At 42.5% G+C, this 15,359-nt stretch overlaps 1 protein-coding gene across 3 annotated transcripts; it reads right to left on the bottom strand.

Moving 5' to 3' along the window:
* NAPEPLD (N-acyl phosphatidylethanolamine phospholipase D) lies at positions 1-15,202 on the bottom strand. Of its 3 annotated transcripts, none has more exons than XM_072147220.1 (5): positions 15,177-15,202; positions 3,462-3,771; positions 2,416-3,062; positions 591-705; positions 1-303 (listed from the first exon to the last, which is right to left on the bottom strand). In XM_072147220.1, exons 1-5 carry the CDS (start codon positions 15,185-15,187, stop codon positions 172-174), a joined length of 1,215 nt encoding a protein of 404 aa, XP_072003321.1. In that variant the 5' UTR covers positions 15,188-15,202; the 3' UTR covers positions 1-171. The 3 variants fall into 3 exon arrangements, with proteins under 3 accessions (XP_072003321.1, XP_072003319.1, XP_072003320.1); XM_072147218.1 differs by lacking the exon at positions 15,177-15,202 and adding an exon at positions 7,392-7,739; XM_072147219.1 differs by lacking the exon at positions 15,177-15,202 and adding an exon at positions 6,559-6,671.
* Between the last annotated feature and the right edge of the window lie 157 nt (positions 15,203-15,359).

Here is a 15,359-nt window from a genome sequence, read left to right as displayed (position 1 = left end):
TTGGAAGACTCCCAAATTAAAGATTTTTAACACCATTGTAAATGTATGTTAACTCTATTGATTCCATATGTTTCAATACACTTTGGTGAAGGTCATTAAAAAAATTATAGGAAAAACTTTCTCAAGATATAAATTACTCAATGCAATTAATTTCAGTCCGTGTTTCACATCTTATTCAAATGGATTTTCATCATATTTGTTCAGGAGTCTAGATTCCCCATGGTTCATGACCAAGAAATCTTCTGAAGTAAGGCCATACCGCTCAAGCGCTTCTTTTAGTTTTACTGGTGGCTCCAGATAAAACTACAAGGGCAGAAAAAAAAAAAACTTGTTAGTGATATTCTGCTTATATCCTACCTGCGTTGTTCAAAACGAAAGATTACAGTAAACGGGTTAAAATTCCAAAAGGACTAAGCCTAGAGCAGGTAAATTCTAGCATGGTACCCTGCACCAAAATGAACGCCCCTCATATCTAGTGGAAGGTTCACTGTGAAAACTAGAAGGACCAATATAACTTATTTTTATATGGTTAATATATTCAAATATGAGTGCGGCTAATTGATTTATAAAAAATATAAGTTAGGACAAACCTCATTAGCTAAAGCAAAAGTTCCCCAGTGAATTGCAACAGATTTCTTGGCACGAATATCAGTATGGATTTTTACTGCTTCTTCTGGGTCAACATGCTGGTTTTTCATAAACCACCTAGGGGATAAAATGAAATAAATAAAACAAGATTACAGCCTTCCGTCACAGGTATACGCTAATAGAAGGCACAAGGGTAGTGTGAACAGAGCATAGCAACTTATATTTAAATACATACACAAGCATTCATAGCAAATGTGGTTCTATCCTGATTGTCATATATCACATAGTGTTCGGTATCGGTCTTTGATAGCTGTGTAACCATACCTTTATGTGTGTTAATTGTAGCAGGACTATGAATGCATTTATATTCCAGAATTACAGCTGGACTTGAACACTGGGGGTGGTGTCTCCTCAATTTATTGTGCTTTTATCTCTACATTACTCCTTAGCTATTCCCCTTTGCTGTAAAATGTAAACAGAAACCTGCTTCTGGTCTTACTCAAAGGGGAGGGGCTGAGGCTTTTACACTCCTGATGTTAAAAAAACAGACATTTCTGGGGCTAATATTCAACATTGTAGACTGCAGTTTGGTATTGTCAATAGATGAAGAATACTTGTTCAGCCACCAACCACGTGCATGTGCACACTTGGTTCAGTCAATTGTGCTTGTATTTTCAATAGAAAGTGAACTACTTCCAGATTCCTCCTAGAACAACAAAAGAGTGGGTATACTGTACTAAGAAAATATGTATAACTGTAATGTGGCAGGGTAGGCTAACATTATACTTTATGTGGACACTAGACTTTAACATAGACTTAGTCCAAAACCTCGGTTATATTTTTTTATCCATGGCCTCCTTCCTTCTAATATCAAAATTTAAAGTTATGTTAAGGAGCCATAAAAGGTTATGGGGGGGGGCGTTACACTGTAGGTCTAAAGAAAAAAGTTGAAAGGACCAGCTGAACTGCAGACAAATGTAAATTTATTGGTAATACATTAAAATTTTCAAATTTTTTGACATCCAGTAAAACAGCCAACACATTTCAAACAGATGTACTGTTCTTAATCCTGACTGAGCTATACATTTCCAGCAAAGGGAACTTGTGCTTTACTGGATCTGGGTCTCCCCCTTCCCGCTTTGTGCTAAAACTCACTGATGCCATGAAAGTTCAGCGGGAGAGGGAAGTGCTGAGGGAGCAGGGGAGATGTGCTCCTGCACAGTGTAACAGCCTATGATGCAGGTAGGCCTTTCTGGCTCATTAGCACAATTTCAAAAAGTTGATTTTAGGAGGAAGGAGCCATAGGTAACAAATATATGGTTATTAGCACAGTGCCTGGCTATATAAACAAATGTCCCTGTTTTATTCATGCTTGATTTTGATGATGGATTTTCTTTAACCAGAAACATTTTTCTATTTTTTTAGCATAAATTCCAACTAGGGGGAACAAGAACCATGTCCTGACCTCCTCTCTAAGGGCTCTTGCACACGGATGTAAGTGTGAATGTGTCGTATGGTGGCATGATCCGACTGGCTGCACACAGTGCAGTGGATGGGTGTCCCTGCTTTATATAGAAATATAATGCAAGGATGTTCCTTCTACCAGCCGAACCAGAACTGAAGTTTGTGTGCAAGAGCCCTATTACCTCTTGCACACTACCATATGCTTTTTCCTGTTCTGTATATACAGCTGTATTTTGGCCTTAAATACAGCACATTTTTCATCCGTACGAGTATGTATTCTGTGAATGAGGCCTTAGCTAGTCAGTACAGCTCAGAGCCATGTCTTAAGCATGCTCAACATTGTTTTGGAACCGCAAGCCATACCTTGGTTCATAGGCTCCGATAGGAATTGCAGCCACGTCAAATGGTCCAAATCTTTTCCCAATCTGTTCAAAAGCGGCACAATAAGCAGTATCTCCTGCAAAATAAAACCTATTTGAGGGTCCAAGTACAGACCAGCTACCCCAGAGTACTTTGTTATCATCAAATGGTGTTCTCTTGCACCAGTGCTGACATGGGGTAAACACAAAGGTCACCTCATCATGTCCAGGAACACAATTTTGTTCCCACCAGTCCAGTTCAATAACATTTTCACAGCCACAGCTCTGCATCCAGTTGAGGAGACCCAAGGGAACAAACCACCTTAATTCAGTACCAAACCGGGCATTCAGACCCAAAACAGTGTTGTAATCAAGGTGATCATAGTGGGTGTGGCTTATTACAACAGCATCTATTTTGGGCAGCTGATCTATAGCGCATGGTGGTCCACGAAACCGCTTTGGACCTGCAAAGTTAAATGGAGAGGCTCTTTGACTGAAGATGGGATCAGTAAGAAATACCAAATCATCCATTTCCACCATGACTGATGCATGCCCCAACCAAGTGATCCTTATGCCATTTTTTGTCTTTCCAGTAAGCTCAGGGTGCTGCACAAAATAAGGTTCAATAACAGGAAGTTCTCTGTCAAGTTCCTAAAAAAAAAATAATAAAAAAAAAATTTCAATGCACAATACTTTAGTAGTAATAGTAAAAATTAAGAAAATTTCAAAAAAATATTTTATCAACATACATAGCAACATTTTGTTAGAACTGGTGACACATTAGTCTGCAGTTGCCATGCCACCGCCGAGCCTCTTAACAAAAGAGGCTGGGGGTGCCAGTCTTAACCAGAGAAAGGTGAGTAGTATAACTGCATGCAGATCAAAATGATGAATACATGAGCAGAAGACCCCAGTTGAGTCATTTGGAACTTTTGGGTTGGATTGGTGCCTGTTATATTAAATATCCAACCCTCTGTTATATTTGTGGCGCTGCTCCTACAAAAGAACTGTTTACAAGTATAGAAAAAACAGAATTTGGATAAGGCATACCTCTTTTGAACTTGGTATGTTACTATTATTTTTTTCAGTTAAAGCCCATTTCACAGCATTTCTATAAGTAGGCATTTTCCATGTAGACCAAGGGTTGACGAATGTACCATTCTTTCCCCTAACTGACTTGGTGACATCTTCCTCTAATCTGACATCCAGTTTGAAACTCTTTCTTGAAGACCGTGAAGAGTCGCTACTTCTAGAGCTGCGAGTTGAGTTCTGACGTATCCGTACAGCCTCTTTTGGGTACTGGTTGGTGGAGGTTAAACATTCTTCATCCTTGTCATCTGATTCCAATAGGTTTTGTAATCTAAAAAGAGGTAGGGAAGATTTGTTCCTGTTATGTGCTTTGCAGGTAATGCAAGTTTCAAACTCTTTCTTGAAAAAAGATAACCAACAATGGTCATATATCTTCATTTATATCTTCATAAAGATGTATGAAGATCAAATGGATAGTCAAGGAAAGTTTGGGGAACTATTTTACCAGTGGGAGGAGCCAGATTTCAGATGGAACGCCTGTACTGGGGGTGAATAAGTTTAATTATTCGATACAATGCGAGGAGTCTCGCATTTAAGGGCCATGCACCAGTTTTATGTCGGACTTTGCACATTCTTTTAGGTGCAAACTGCTTGCACAGGTATTTAAGAAGTGCCTATGCCACATTTGTGTCACAGCTGCACTATTCTTTGTGCAGAGGGCACCAGATTCATGAGGAATATGTGCCTAAATCCTGCAATGTTTTTAGAAAATGTGAGCCAGTATGTGCTAAATATTTCTTCAGAAGAATTTGGGAAAAAAATGAAGTGTCCGTTATATGTTTTATGCCGCTCTGGTCTGCCTTCTATCAGTTATGAAAGTGCTCATTGGACTGAATGTCAGCAGGGTGTAGGACACAACTCTATCGGGCCACAGATGGGGCACTGCTCTTTTAGTCGAGATGAATGTGTGCCGCACTTTATGTACATGCTCAGTAGTGACGCTACTCTGCTACAGATCAGAGGAATAAGGCACCGGGAACAAAATTGCCTCATCTTAGAACTGCGAGTGTGACCAGTAAAACAGGAATGTAGAATTGGACATTTGGTTTACTAACTCCACAGCCCTAGTAAGTAAGTATTTGTTTGATGAAAATATAGAAAAAAAAAAAAAGAGCCCAACAGACGTGAAGCTGTCACTGCATCTAAAGTTGGTAACACAAAGTATTGACTTGAATACATACAACAGATTTTTCTGTTTTTAAACTGCAAAGTGTGTTCTCTTTTCTTTTCACTTCACTAGTATTTAATATTTTATGTGATAAAACCAATTTAACTATAACATACAAATAAGCAGTTAAGGGTATGAATGCTTTTGCAACCGATTGTAAATGAATACACAACAGGTTAATATGCTCTATAACAGTGATGGCAAACCTTTTAGAGACCGAGTGCCCAAACTACAACAAAGACCCGCTTATTTATCGCAAAGTGCCAACACAAAATTTTAATTTGTGATATATACTCCCTTCTCTGTCACAGTTTTCATTGATACCAGCCCCTGAGCACACCAATAAAGCAGAAACTAGTCTCAGGTAGAACTGTCACTTTAATATAGCTCTGTGCACAGCAAGTCCTGGGGTATCTGGGACTGCAGGAAGATATCTGGAGTCATCTCTGGTGATGGCCTGAGTGCCCACAGAAAGGGCTCTGAGTGCCACCTCTGGCACCAGTGCCATAGGTTAGCCATTACTGCTCTATAACATGCTGCCAGCAGTATAGCTATGTACCCAGTTTAAACACTGTGTGGCTAAAGCTTCATATAATACATAATAAATTGACCCTATTGAGGGTTTTTTTTCTCTCCGTAGTATTCATAGGCTCTTCATGTTAAAAACAAAATGTAACAGTTTTTCTTAACATTGATGATTTTTGCTTAGGTTACCTCATCACCAATAAGCAAATATAAAGAAAACAATGTTTTTAGGAGGATAGTGTGTGTGGTGTTAGAAAAGGAGAAGAGCTGGCCCATTTATATGTAAATCGTGACAGATAAGATCAGCGAACAAGACACCACCAGTGTAATCCTGACTCTTCTATAGTGTTATTTATCTGAGGCAAACAAATGAGGCCTTTGACACAAATGATCAGCCACAGTAAAGCAGCTGAATGTGCAAAAGAGCTAAAGGCTCACAGATTTTCTATGCAATGTCATTTTATAAAGACACAGAATAAGAGTCAAACACGTATTTGTGTTAATATCTTGATGCCTTAACTCCTGATGTTGCAGTCCTTTTCCATATTTGTTTCAGTTTTTTCCAAAATTCTAAAGCCAAAGTTCTTACAATTATTACACTGCCCTGTGAAAATCCTGGGCCAAAGCGACACACGAGAAATGCTGGCATCCGAAAGTGAAGTCAAATGCAACTCATTGGAAACATCTTTCGATGTGTACCGATCACGGGTGTTAACCCTTTAATTTCCACCAGAGGCACGCTGTCTTGTTTGCGATCATGGCTCCCTATGTCTTCATTAGGGAGTGTCTATCGGTTGCCATGACAGCCTCAGGTCTTTGTAAGTCCCGAGGCTGTATGGTTTCTGCAGATTCGTTACAATGTGCCAGTGTTACATTGCAATGAATAGTGTGTAAAAATGCCATATACTGCAATACAGCAGTATTTCAGTATATGGTAGAAACAATCAGACCATCTACGGCAGTGGTGGCGAACCTATGGCACGGGTGCCAGAGGTGGCATTCAGAGCCCTCTATATGGGCACCCGAGCCATCACCCAGGGCAGGGTTCGCCAGACAGGACTCAAGGCCTCTTGCAGTCCTAGGCAGCCCAGGACCCTAGAAGACAGCTACAATGATAATCCAAACTTCTTCTCCTTCTTTCTACTGTATTGGTGCCCTCAGGTGCCTACACAATTTAAACCTGAGACAGAGCAGGGAGTAATAAGTTACTGCTTAAATTTACCTATTGGCACTTTGCGAAAAATATGTGGATTTTGGTTGTAGTTTGGGCACTCGATGTCTAAAAGGTTTGCCATCACTGATCTAGGGTTAATGTACCATAGTGGTTCTAAAAAAAAATAAATAAAAATTCATATCACCCCTTACTTGAGGAGCTGTACAGGAGCACAAAGGTGGGAGTTGTGGAGGGAGCAGCATAGACAAGTCACGTGTAGTCTTTTGAAGTACATCCAAACCAAAGCCCAACCCCTGGGACTACACAGAGGATTCTGTCAGGGTGCAAGGTAAGGTAAATAATAACGCACAATTATATTGTAATGTAAATGCTTAGAGAAGGCAGATTTGCAAAGCAGCTCTAAGGGGCTTCTGCAACCTGTTTTAGTGAAAATAAGGTCCCTGGTGACGGGTTCCCTCTAAATGAAATCTACCATCAAAGTCCAGCATGCTAACCCAGCAGCACTAGTGACGACACACGCTAACGGGCTGGAGTGGAGCGCTGCTCTCCCCTCTCCATGGACTAGTCCAGGGCCGGCGCCGTGAAAGGGGGGCGAAATATAGGATATATATACGTTCTATATTTCTCAGTGCATGGTCATGGTGGGCGAGACAACGTGTCCTCACCACACCGTGAACAGGCCTCATGAACATTAATGGGCACAGATATGCTGCACCATTCGGTTCCCATTACGTTTGTAGGAACGAGCCCTAAAATCAACTTTCACAATTATTCTAATTAATTTTGATAACAATATGCTATTTCTAAAAATCATAATAAGTAATGTAGTTATCTTCACATACTCCACATGTTCCCTCAGATAAGCGGCTTCAGGATTGTGTGGTACCTGCTTATCCCATTACTCAGCAGAGACCTGCTGGAAATGGCTGAGTGCAGCTTCCCATTGACTCCTGGGTAACAGTCAGCAGTAATCGCACTCGCCCACCTGCACAGCGCCAGCACACAGTGTGTGGGCACAGCTCACCTGTCCGACTCCAGCTCCTCTTCAGCCATCATGGTGCGCCCCTGCTCTGCCGCTCTATGCGGCTCCGGGCACAGGTCACGGCCGGGCCTGCTGCTCTGTATGAGCCTGTCAGTGCGGTGCCTGCCGGTACCAGAGGCTGCAGAGAGTAATCGCTGGCAGCTCCTCCTCAGCACCATGTCACTGCGGCCCGCCCTCCCTTATCATGCGGCGGGCACCGGTCGCTGCTCACACAAGGCGCAGGGCCTCGCCGGTAGTGGGAGGAGTCACAGCATGTTGTAGGACAGGTCGCAGTGCACACAGACTGGAGTACAAAGGGAGGCTCTCGTGGCCACAGAATCTAGAATAGGGCAGTGCCACTTATCTTCATGGGCACACCCGATACCAGGCGTCACAGAGGAGAGCAGTGTATGCGGCCTCTGCATTTGAGGTGACGGATGACAATGACTATTTGCCTTCTACTTTGAAAAAGGTGGTGAGGGAGCACTCGGGTGTAGCACAGTGGCTTTACTGCGTCATCACTGGTCAAGCGGTGACATTATTGTTGTCACTGGAAAACCCATGGAAAAATCATCATCTATCAAACAGATCAAAATTGTAATGGGGGGTGGACTAGGAATTTAAAGTGGCCCTGGAAAAAACTAGGGCCCGGTCACTGTGCATTTTGGTTGTGCTTTCATTGCGTTTCGAAACGCATTACAACAGCTGAGGAGAGGTGATTTGCCTAATTACATTACTGTTAACATTTGCATTTACAAAATGCTGTGTTAACGCAATGTAAGCAAGCTGGAGGCGTGAGTTATGTTAATCTTCTCTCGTACTCCACACAGTGGCAGAGAACTCTATGGGGCACATTTACTTACCCGTCCCTTTGACGCCGCCGATCCGGAATGTCCGAGGAGGATTCGGAGCTGCCACGATTCATTAAGATTGTGCGTTCAATTTCCTGCATGTGTCGCTGAGGTCCGCCCGAGTTCACCTTCTTCCCGGTGTATGTGAGGGCTGATCTTGCGACACAATTTGATTTTTAAAATCCGCGGTTTGACCACGCCCCCCTGATTTGTATCGCATAAAACCCGGGGCCTGACGGAAATGCGTCCGATGGACCCTTAGTAAATGTGCCCCTATGTGTATGGACTCTCTGTGCTTATCTAGATGCTGTGTATGGTGTTATTATTCCATTTACACAGTATTTATAAAATAACACATGTTCATTTTTCTGTGTACAGAGCTGTGTGAGGGCTTATTTTCTGCATAACAAATTTTACTTCACAGGGACATTATTTATTATTCCTTGTTGTGTACCGGTAAGCTGGAAAAAAAATCCAAAACTGGTAAAATTGGTGAAAAAACACAGTTGCGTCACATTCTTGTGGGCTCACTTTTTACGACTTTCAGTGTGCGCTCAAAATGATACATCTACTTTATTCTTTGGTTTGGTACGATCACGGTGATACTAAATTTATATAGGTTTTATTGTGATTTAAAGGGAAACTGTCACCAGAAGACCTTGATTTTAGCCCTCCACACTTCCCCATAGAGCATTGCATGTACACTGCTAAACATCTTTTATCGCAAGAATCGGCTTTACAGAGAAAAAGATAACTTATATTTTACCTTTGAAAAACCTGTGCAGTGTGACTACTCCAGTCGCCAAATGGGCGGGGTTGAAGAGGAGTATATTTCCTCCCACCCTCGGGAAACGTCTCATTTTCAAATCAATATTACCTCCCCTCATCCGCCCTTCGTCTTCATTTGAACGACCCCTTGCTTGCCCCTACTGTTTACATCACCTACTCACGTCCTGCCTGCTTGCCGCAACTCTCGCTGACAACGTCTGGCATTCTCGCGCCTCCGGCCACAAGGTCCCCGAATTCATCTGCGCATGCGCCACACTACGCTGACAACTCGCCCTAGGTAGTGTGGCGCATGCACAGATGAATTCGGGGACCTTGCGGCCGACACTGCTTCATCTGCGCATGTCTGTGCGCACAGCAAAAGCGATGCTGACCGCACAGGCGCGAGAATGCCAGACGCGGTCAGCGAGAGTTGTGGCAAGCAGGCAGGACGTGAGTAGGTGATGTAAACAGTAGGGCCGAGCAAGGGGGCGTTCAAATGAAGACGAAGGGCGGATGAGGGGAGGTAATATTGATTTGAAAATGAGACACTGAGGAGACGTTTCCCGAGGGTGGGGGGAAATATACTCCTCTTCAACCCCGCCCATTTAGCGACTGGAGTAGTCACACTGCACAGGTCTTTCAAAGGTAAAATATAAGTTATCTTTTTCTCTGTAAAGCCGATTCTTGCAATAAAAGATGTTTAGCAGTGTACATGCAATGCTCTATGGGGAAGTGTGGAGGGCTAAAATCAAGGTCTTCTGGTGACAGGTTCCCTTTAATACATTTTCATCATCATTTAAATTAAAACATTGTGTACAGAAAAAAAAATTGTTTTGCCATCTTCGGTGTATGGAGCTGAGTAAAACTTCATATTTTGCAAGATAAGCTGACATTTTCATTGCTACCAATTTGAGGACTCTGCAGACTTTTGATTAATTTTATTACATTTTTTATGTGATATAAAATGGCATAAAAGTGACGTTTCAGACATTTGGGAGCTATGCTCCATAACGTAGGGATCAGCGTCCAATATATTGAACGCAGATCTGATGCCCGTTCAGCTGGAGATCGGAGCTGGGTTGGCATCTGAATACACTGGGTGTTAGATGTAACTAATAGCTCACATCCCAGTGCAACACCCGCGGTCGGAGTGGTCCGCGGGTGTTAACCAGTTTAACCTGGTAAATGCTGTAGTCAGCACAACCAACGTTTAACTAGCCTGACAGGGGTGTCTACCCCACGATCCCCCCACACACACACACGCACGGTCTTCGGCACCGACAATCGCTATAATGGCAGCTCTGAGGTCAGGACAACAGGGCTGTCCTCAGGCAGTGCCTGCAAGATAAAAAAAGTAGAAACTAGAAATACCCATAAGCCCCGCAAACATACAAAGAGACATATAACGCAAAAAAAAGTCTAAATTAATTAGATAAAAAAAGAAACAAACAGTCTTACCAAGTCAGGTGTAGAGTTTCAGGGTTTGAGGGTGCATTCGCGAACTATGTGAGGTCATGTGGCCTCAATAACAAAAAAAAGCTAAAATTTTACAAAAGGGGCCAATGAAAAAACTAAAATCCTGGCACACATGTGGTCTCTGTACACGGGGGAAATTGCATAACAAATTTTAAGATGGATTTTCTCTTTTTATCTTTTGGAAATGTGTAAATTTTAGGGCTAAATGAACATATAACTGACAAAATTTGACCAATCTAAATTTCACCTCCATTTTGATTTAATTACTATGAAGATCTGAAGAGGTTAACAATCTTCCTAAAAGCTGTTTCTGATAGTTTTAGGGGTGCAGATTTGAAAATGGGTTGATATATAGGGGGGTTTTAATGTTATATACAGGAAGTCCCCGGGTTACATACAAGATAAGTTCTGTGGGTTTGTTCTTAAGTTGAATTTGTATGTAAGTCAGAACTGTATATTTTATGATTGTAACCCCATACAAAATTTTTTTGGTCTCTGTGACAATTGGATTTTAAAAATGTTGGGTTGTCATGAGAACCAGAATTTACATTAAAGTTTAATTGCAGACACCTTTAATAACTGTTGTAGCTGTTTATTGTAGCCTGAGGGCGCGTTCACACGTTCCGCTATCGTCGCGTTCATAACGCGACGCTAGCACACAGTGGGCGGGGCTCGGGCCGATCGCATATGCGTTTCCCGGGAAACGCATGCGATTAATAACCCGATCGCATGCGTTTCTCTGGAAACGCATATGCGATCGCCCCAAACTCCGCCCCCTGTGCGCTAGCGTCGCGTTATGAACGCGGCGCTAGCGGAACATGTGAACACGCCCTCAGGATAGAGTACAGTAAATTGCCAATATCCAGAAGTCCGTTTGTAACTAGGGGTCGTCTGTAAGTCGGGTGTTCTTAAGAAGGGGACCGCCTGCATTTAAAATTTCATTAAAAACAGTATTTTTAAAATAGTGAATTCTGAAAATACAGAAAACCGATATTCATGTTGTAAGCCGCATGGCATCAAAATAAATTATCCAGACATTTCAAAAATTTTGAAAATGTAAAATAGACATATGGTAAATGTTATTCAGCAACTAATTTAGGTGGTAAAACTATTTGCCTGAAAAAGCAATGATCAAATTTTAAAATCGAAATTTAAAAAAAAAAAAAATCATAATTTTTTCTTTGAATAAATAAACGCAAAACTTATCAGCCAAAATTTACCACTAAAATGAAGTACAACATGTGAGGAAAAAGCAATCGAATAAAAACTTTTAAAGTAACAGTGTTCAAAAGTTATAACATTTCAAAAAACAAAAAATGGGGCTGAGCCTTAAAGGGGTTGTCCGAGTTCTTAAAAAAAAAAAGTCAGGGAGGCCGGGAGGGCGCTGCTTAAAAAAATAAAGTCCTACTTACCTTCCGGTGCCCTCTGGTATCCAGTGCTGCTGACGCTCCGGTCCGGGCACCATGTAAACAAACATGGATAGGCGTGCCCGGCCACGGCCGTCCAGAAGCTGGATACCGGAGGGCACCGGAAGGTAAGTAGGACTTTATTTTTAAGCAGCGCCCTCCCGGCCTCCCTGAGCTTTTTTTCAGAACTCGGACAACCCCTTTAAGCTACAAAATGGCTGCATTATGAAGGGGTTAAAAACTAATGAATGGTCAACTGTCCCAGCAAAAACACATAATATAAAATCGTAATAATAAGCACATATCTCAAACCTTTTGATATAGAATGAGGGTTCTTCAGGATATATGTGCTATATTACTTAATATACACCAATGCAGGTAACGATAGAGTAGATCTCACCAGTCATCGTAGGGCGGGAGGCAACAGAGGCAGAGAGAGAAGCCAATACGGGAAAACAGAAATTGATATACACACTGCACCTAGACGTCCCTATGGCTAGGCTTGCTCTCACACCCACAAAATTTGCTCCTGTCCTTACAAGGACATTTCCAGAGAGTCCCTACTCGTGCCTTGGAGTCCCTGGAACACCCTAACAACATTGTAGCCCGACGTGTTTCTGGATCCACCAGTTGGCAGATGCTGTATTTATTGTATAATTATTGCTCAGTCTCATTTATTTGTTTATCTTTTGGATCATTATCTGTGTATCCCTTTAGTTAGGGCTACCTTCCCCTTTAATTAGGGCCCAATCTAGCGCACAGGGGCTCGGGGTGATCGCATATGTGTTTCCAGAGAAACATGTACAAAGAACTGGTGGACAATTAAAATCAGCATTTCAGCTGATTCTGGCTAGCTAGCGCACAGGTGGCGGGGGTCGGGCCGGTCGCATATGCGTTTCCCGGGAAAAGCATGCGATTGATAACCAGATCGGCCGAACCCCTCACCCTGTGCACAAGCTAGCGGAATGTGTGAACACCCCCTCAAAATCAGCTGATTTTAATTAGCATTGTCCACCAGTTCTTTGTACATACCCCCAGCGTGCACGCCAGAGAAACTTTTCTCTTTCTTTAATAGGATTATCAATCCAATCTATTTACTGATGATAAAATGAACTTTTAAGCCACATTCATACAACCACAATAGGGGCTGTGATATCACAGTCCTCCATTGCAGTCTATGGGACCCAGTTGGGATACGTTGAGTACACAATGTCTTACTGCAATGCAACCGAGCAGGGCGGTTATGCAGCAAAATAATGGGCAGATTTCCAGTGTGCTTGCTCGTCTTTCAATGGAGAAGAGTGAGGAACACTCATTCCCAGGGCCGGATGAAAGGTTGTGGGGGCTCTCCACATAATGGGGCACATTTACTAACTCATTGCGCTATCAGACACCAATCGGGGGCGTGGCTGTCGGACAGCCCGACTGATTTGGGATTTAAAATTCAAATTGTGTCGCAAGATATGCACTTACATACCCCGGGAAGAAGAAGGTGAACTCCGGCGGACCTCATTGGGGAAGCGACACATGCAGGATATCGGGCGCATGATCTTAGGGAATCCCGCCGGACTTCATCCTCGTTGGCAATGCACCTCGGGGATCGTTTCAGGAACGGGTAAGTAAATGTGCCCCAATTTTTTTCATTAAAGTAAATGTTGCTAGTAATAAAAATAGAGCCGCCCCATTTCCCCCATTAATAAATATATATAAAGTCCACTGTGATAAATATATCCAACCCCCCATAATAGATATATATAGCCCACTGTGATAACTATATTCAGACCATTTATAATAAATATATGCAGACCCCTAATATAAATATATACAGCCCCTTATAACAAGTGTACACCCCTCCTGTCCTCCAGCCTCCTTCTGTCCTCCTGGCTCCTCCTATAGCCCCTTGTCCTCCACCCCCCTTATATTGTGGCCTCCCTCCTCTGAATATTGTGGCCCCTCGTCCTCCATCCTCACCTTGGAGCTATGGTTATAATATAAGAAATTTCTTTCATGGTGAAATCCCTTTGATAAGGGGGATCTGCAGTGGATATTTTATTAATGAGGGGGGCTCTACTGTGTGCATTTCATTAATGTAGGGCTCTGCTGTGGACATTTAATAGGGGGCACTCCTGTGGACTTTTCATTAATGGGGGCCTCTGCTGTAGTCATTTCATTAATGGGGGCACTGCAGTGAACATTTCACTAAAGGGGGGTTTCTACTGTGGACACTTCATAAGGGGGGCTCACAGAATGGGCATTGGGCCCAATTTCATTGTGCTAATGCAACTTCTATGATCCAAACCTAGGCCGCTTATTACGGCAAACGGAAAGCTATCTGATAGCTTTGTGCCAGAACGAGGGACAAGGCAGGGTTGTCCCCTGTCCCTCCTGCTTTTAGCACTAACCATAGAGCCATTAGCTTGTCAAATTATAGGGGCCCTAGATATTAGAGGATTTAAATGTGGCGCCATTGAGGAGCAAGTCGCTCTTTACATTGATAACCTTTAACTGTTCTTAGGAGATGTATACAGTTCCCTACATCTGGTGATGCAACTCATTATGGAGTATGGCACCTATTCTGGTCTCAAAATTAATTGGAACAAGTTGTTCTTACTCCCAGTGGATGGGCTTAACCCTGACATTCCGCTTGACTCACTCTATTAAAGTGGTAAGGGAGTTCAAGTATCTAGGAGTAGTAGTAACTTGCAGTCTACAGGAATATATACAGAATAACTTGCTCCCTTTAATGGATTGGTTTCAGGTGAAAGTTAACACCTGGTGCAAGCTGCCATTGTCCGAAGTAGGCAGGTGTAACCTGATCAAGATGGTGCTGATGCCACAGCTCCTTTATGTTCCCGATGTGGATTCCTCTAAAAACATTTTTATAGGATTGATGCTATATTTAATAGCATCTGGAGAAAAACCCATAATTAAACTGGAATTCCTTCAGAGGGACAAGGAGACTGGGGGTCTGGCGTTGCCAAACCCTTGGGTCTATTTCATTGCAGCGCAATTATAGCACTTCAGAGGAGGTGGCATGAGAGAGGGATGTGGCATAGCGGGGCCGTTGGTATCGGAGTACTCGCCATGGCAAATACCCTTAAATAAAATAAGGCCATTTGCCATAACTCTACATCTGGTGAATTTATGAAAATGGAGGAGCCACAGAGTTCTGGTCCAACAAGCCCATTGGGACACTTAAAGAGATACAAGCCTAAGGAGAATTAAAAACTTTTATATATTTAGAGGGCCATACAAGATACCACACACAGCCTTTTACATGTACTTACAGTTGCGTCATTCATATGACTCACAGAAACGAACCCTGGATATGACACTGCAGAGGCTGGGAGTGCTGGAGTTGTTGCTATTCCCCAGTTCCTACAATCAAAAAAAATGAAAGAGCGCCTGAAAGGGAGTATATAAGAAAAGGAAAGCAATCAAAAAGTTTCATGGCATATGGGATCCCTGGA

Source organism: Engystomops pustulosus, chromosome 4, assembly GCF_040894005.1.
Source record: "Engystomops pustulosus chromosome 4, aEngPut4.maternal, whole genome shotgun sequence".
NCBI classification, from domain to species: domain Eukaryota; kingdom Metazoa; phylum Chordata; class Amphibia; order Anura; family Leptodactylidae; genus Engystomops; species Engystomops pustulosus.
Note: the sequence above shows the minus strand (reverse complement) of the source record. Positions and strands in the feature narration are given on the sequence as shown.

What these genes read in the sequence shown, in the direction of transcription:
- NAPEPLD (XM_072147218.1), bottom strand. Translation starts at nt 7,567, where the DNA reads ATGGTGCTGAGGAGGAGCTGCCAGCGATTACTCTCTGCAGCCTCTGGT. An exon ending in GAGGAGCTGGAGTCGGACAG is followed by an intron (nt 3,772 to 7,391) that starts GTGAGCTGTGCC and finishes ACCTCTTTTTAG; the next exon opens with ATTACAAAACCTATTGGAAT. An exon ending in CTTTTGCTTTAGCTAATGAG is followed by an intron (nt 304 to 590) that starts GTTTGTCCTAAC and finishes CTGCCCTTGTAG; the next exon opens with TTTTATCTGGAGCCACCAGT.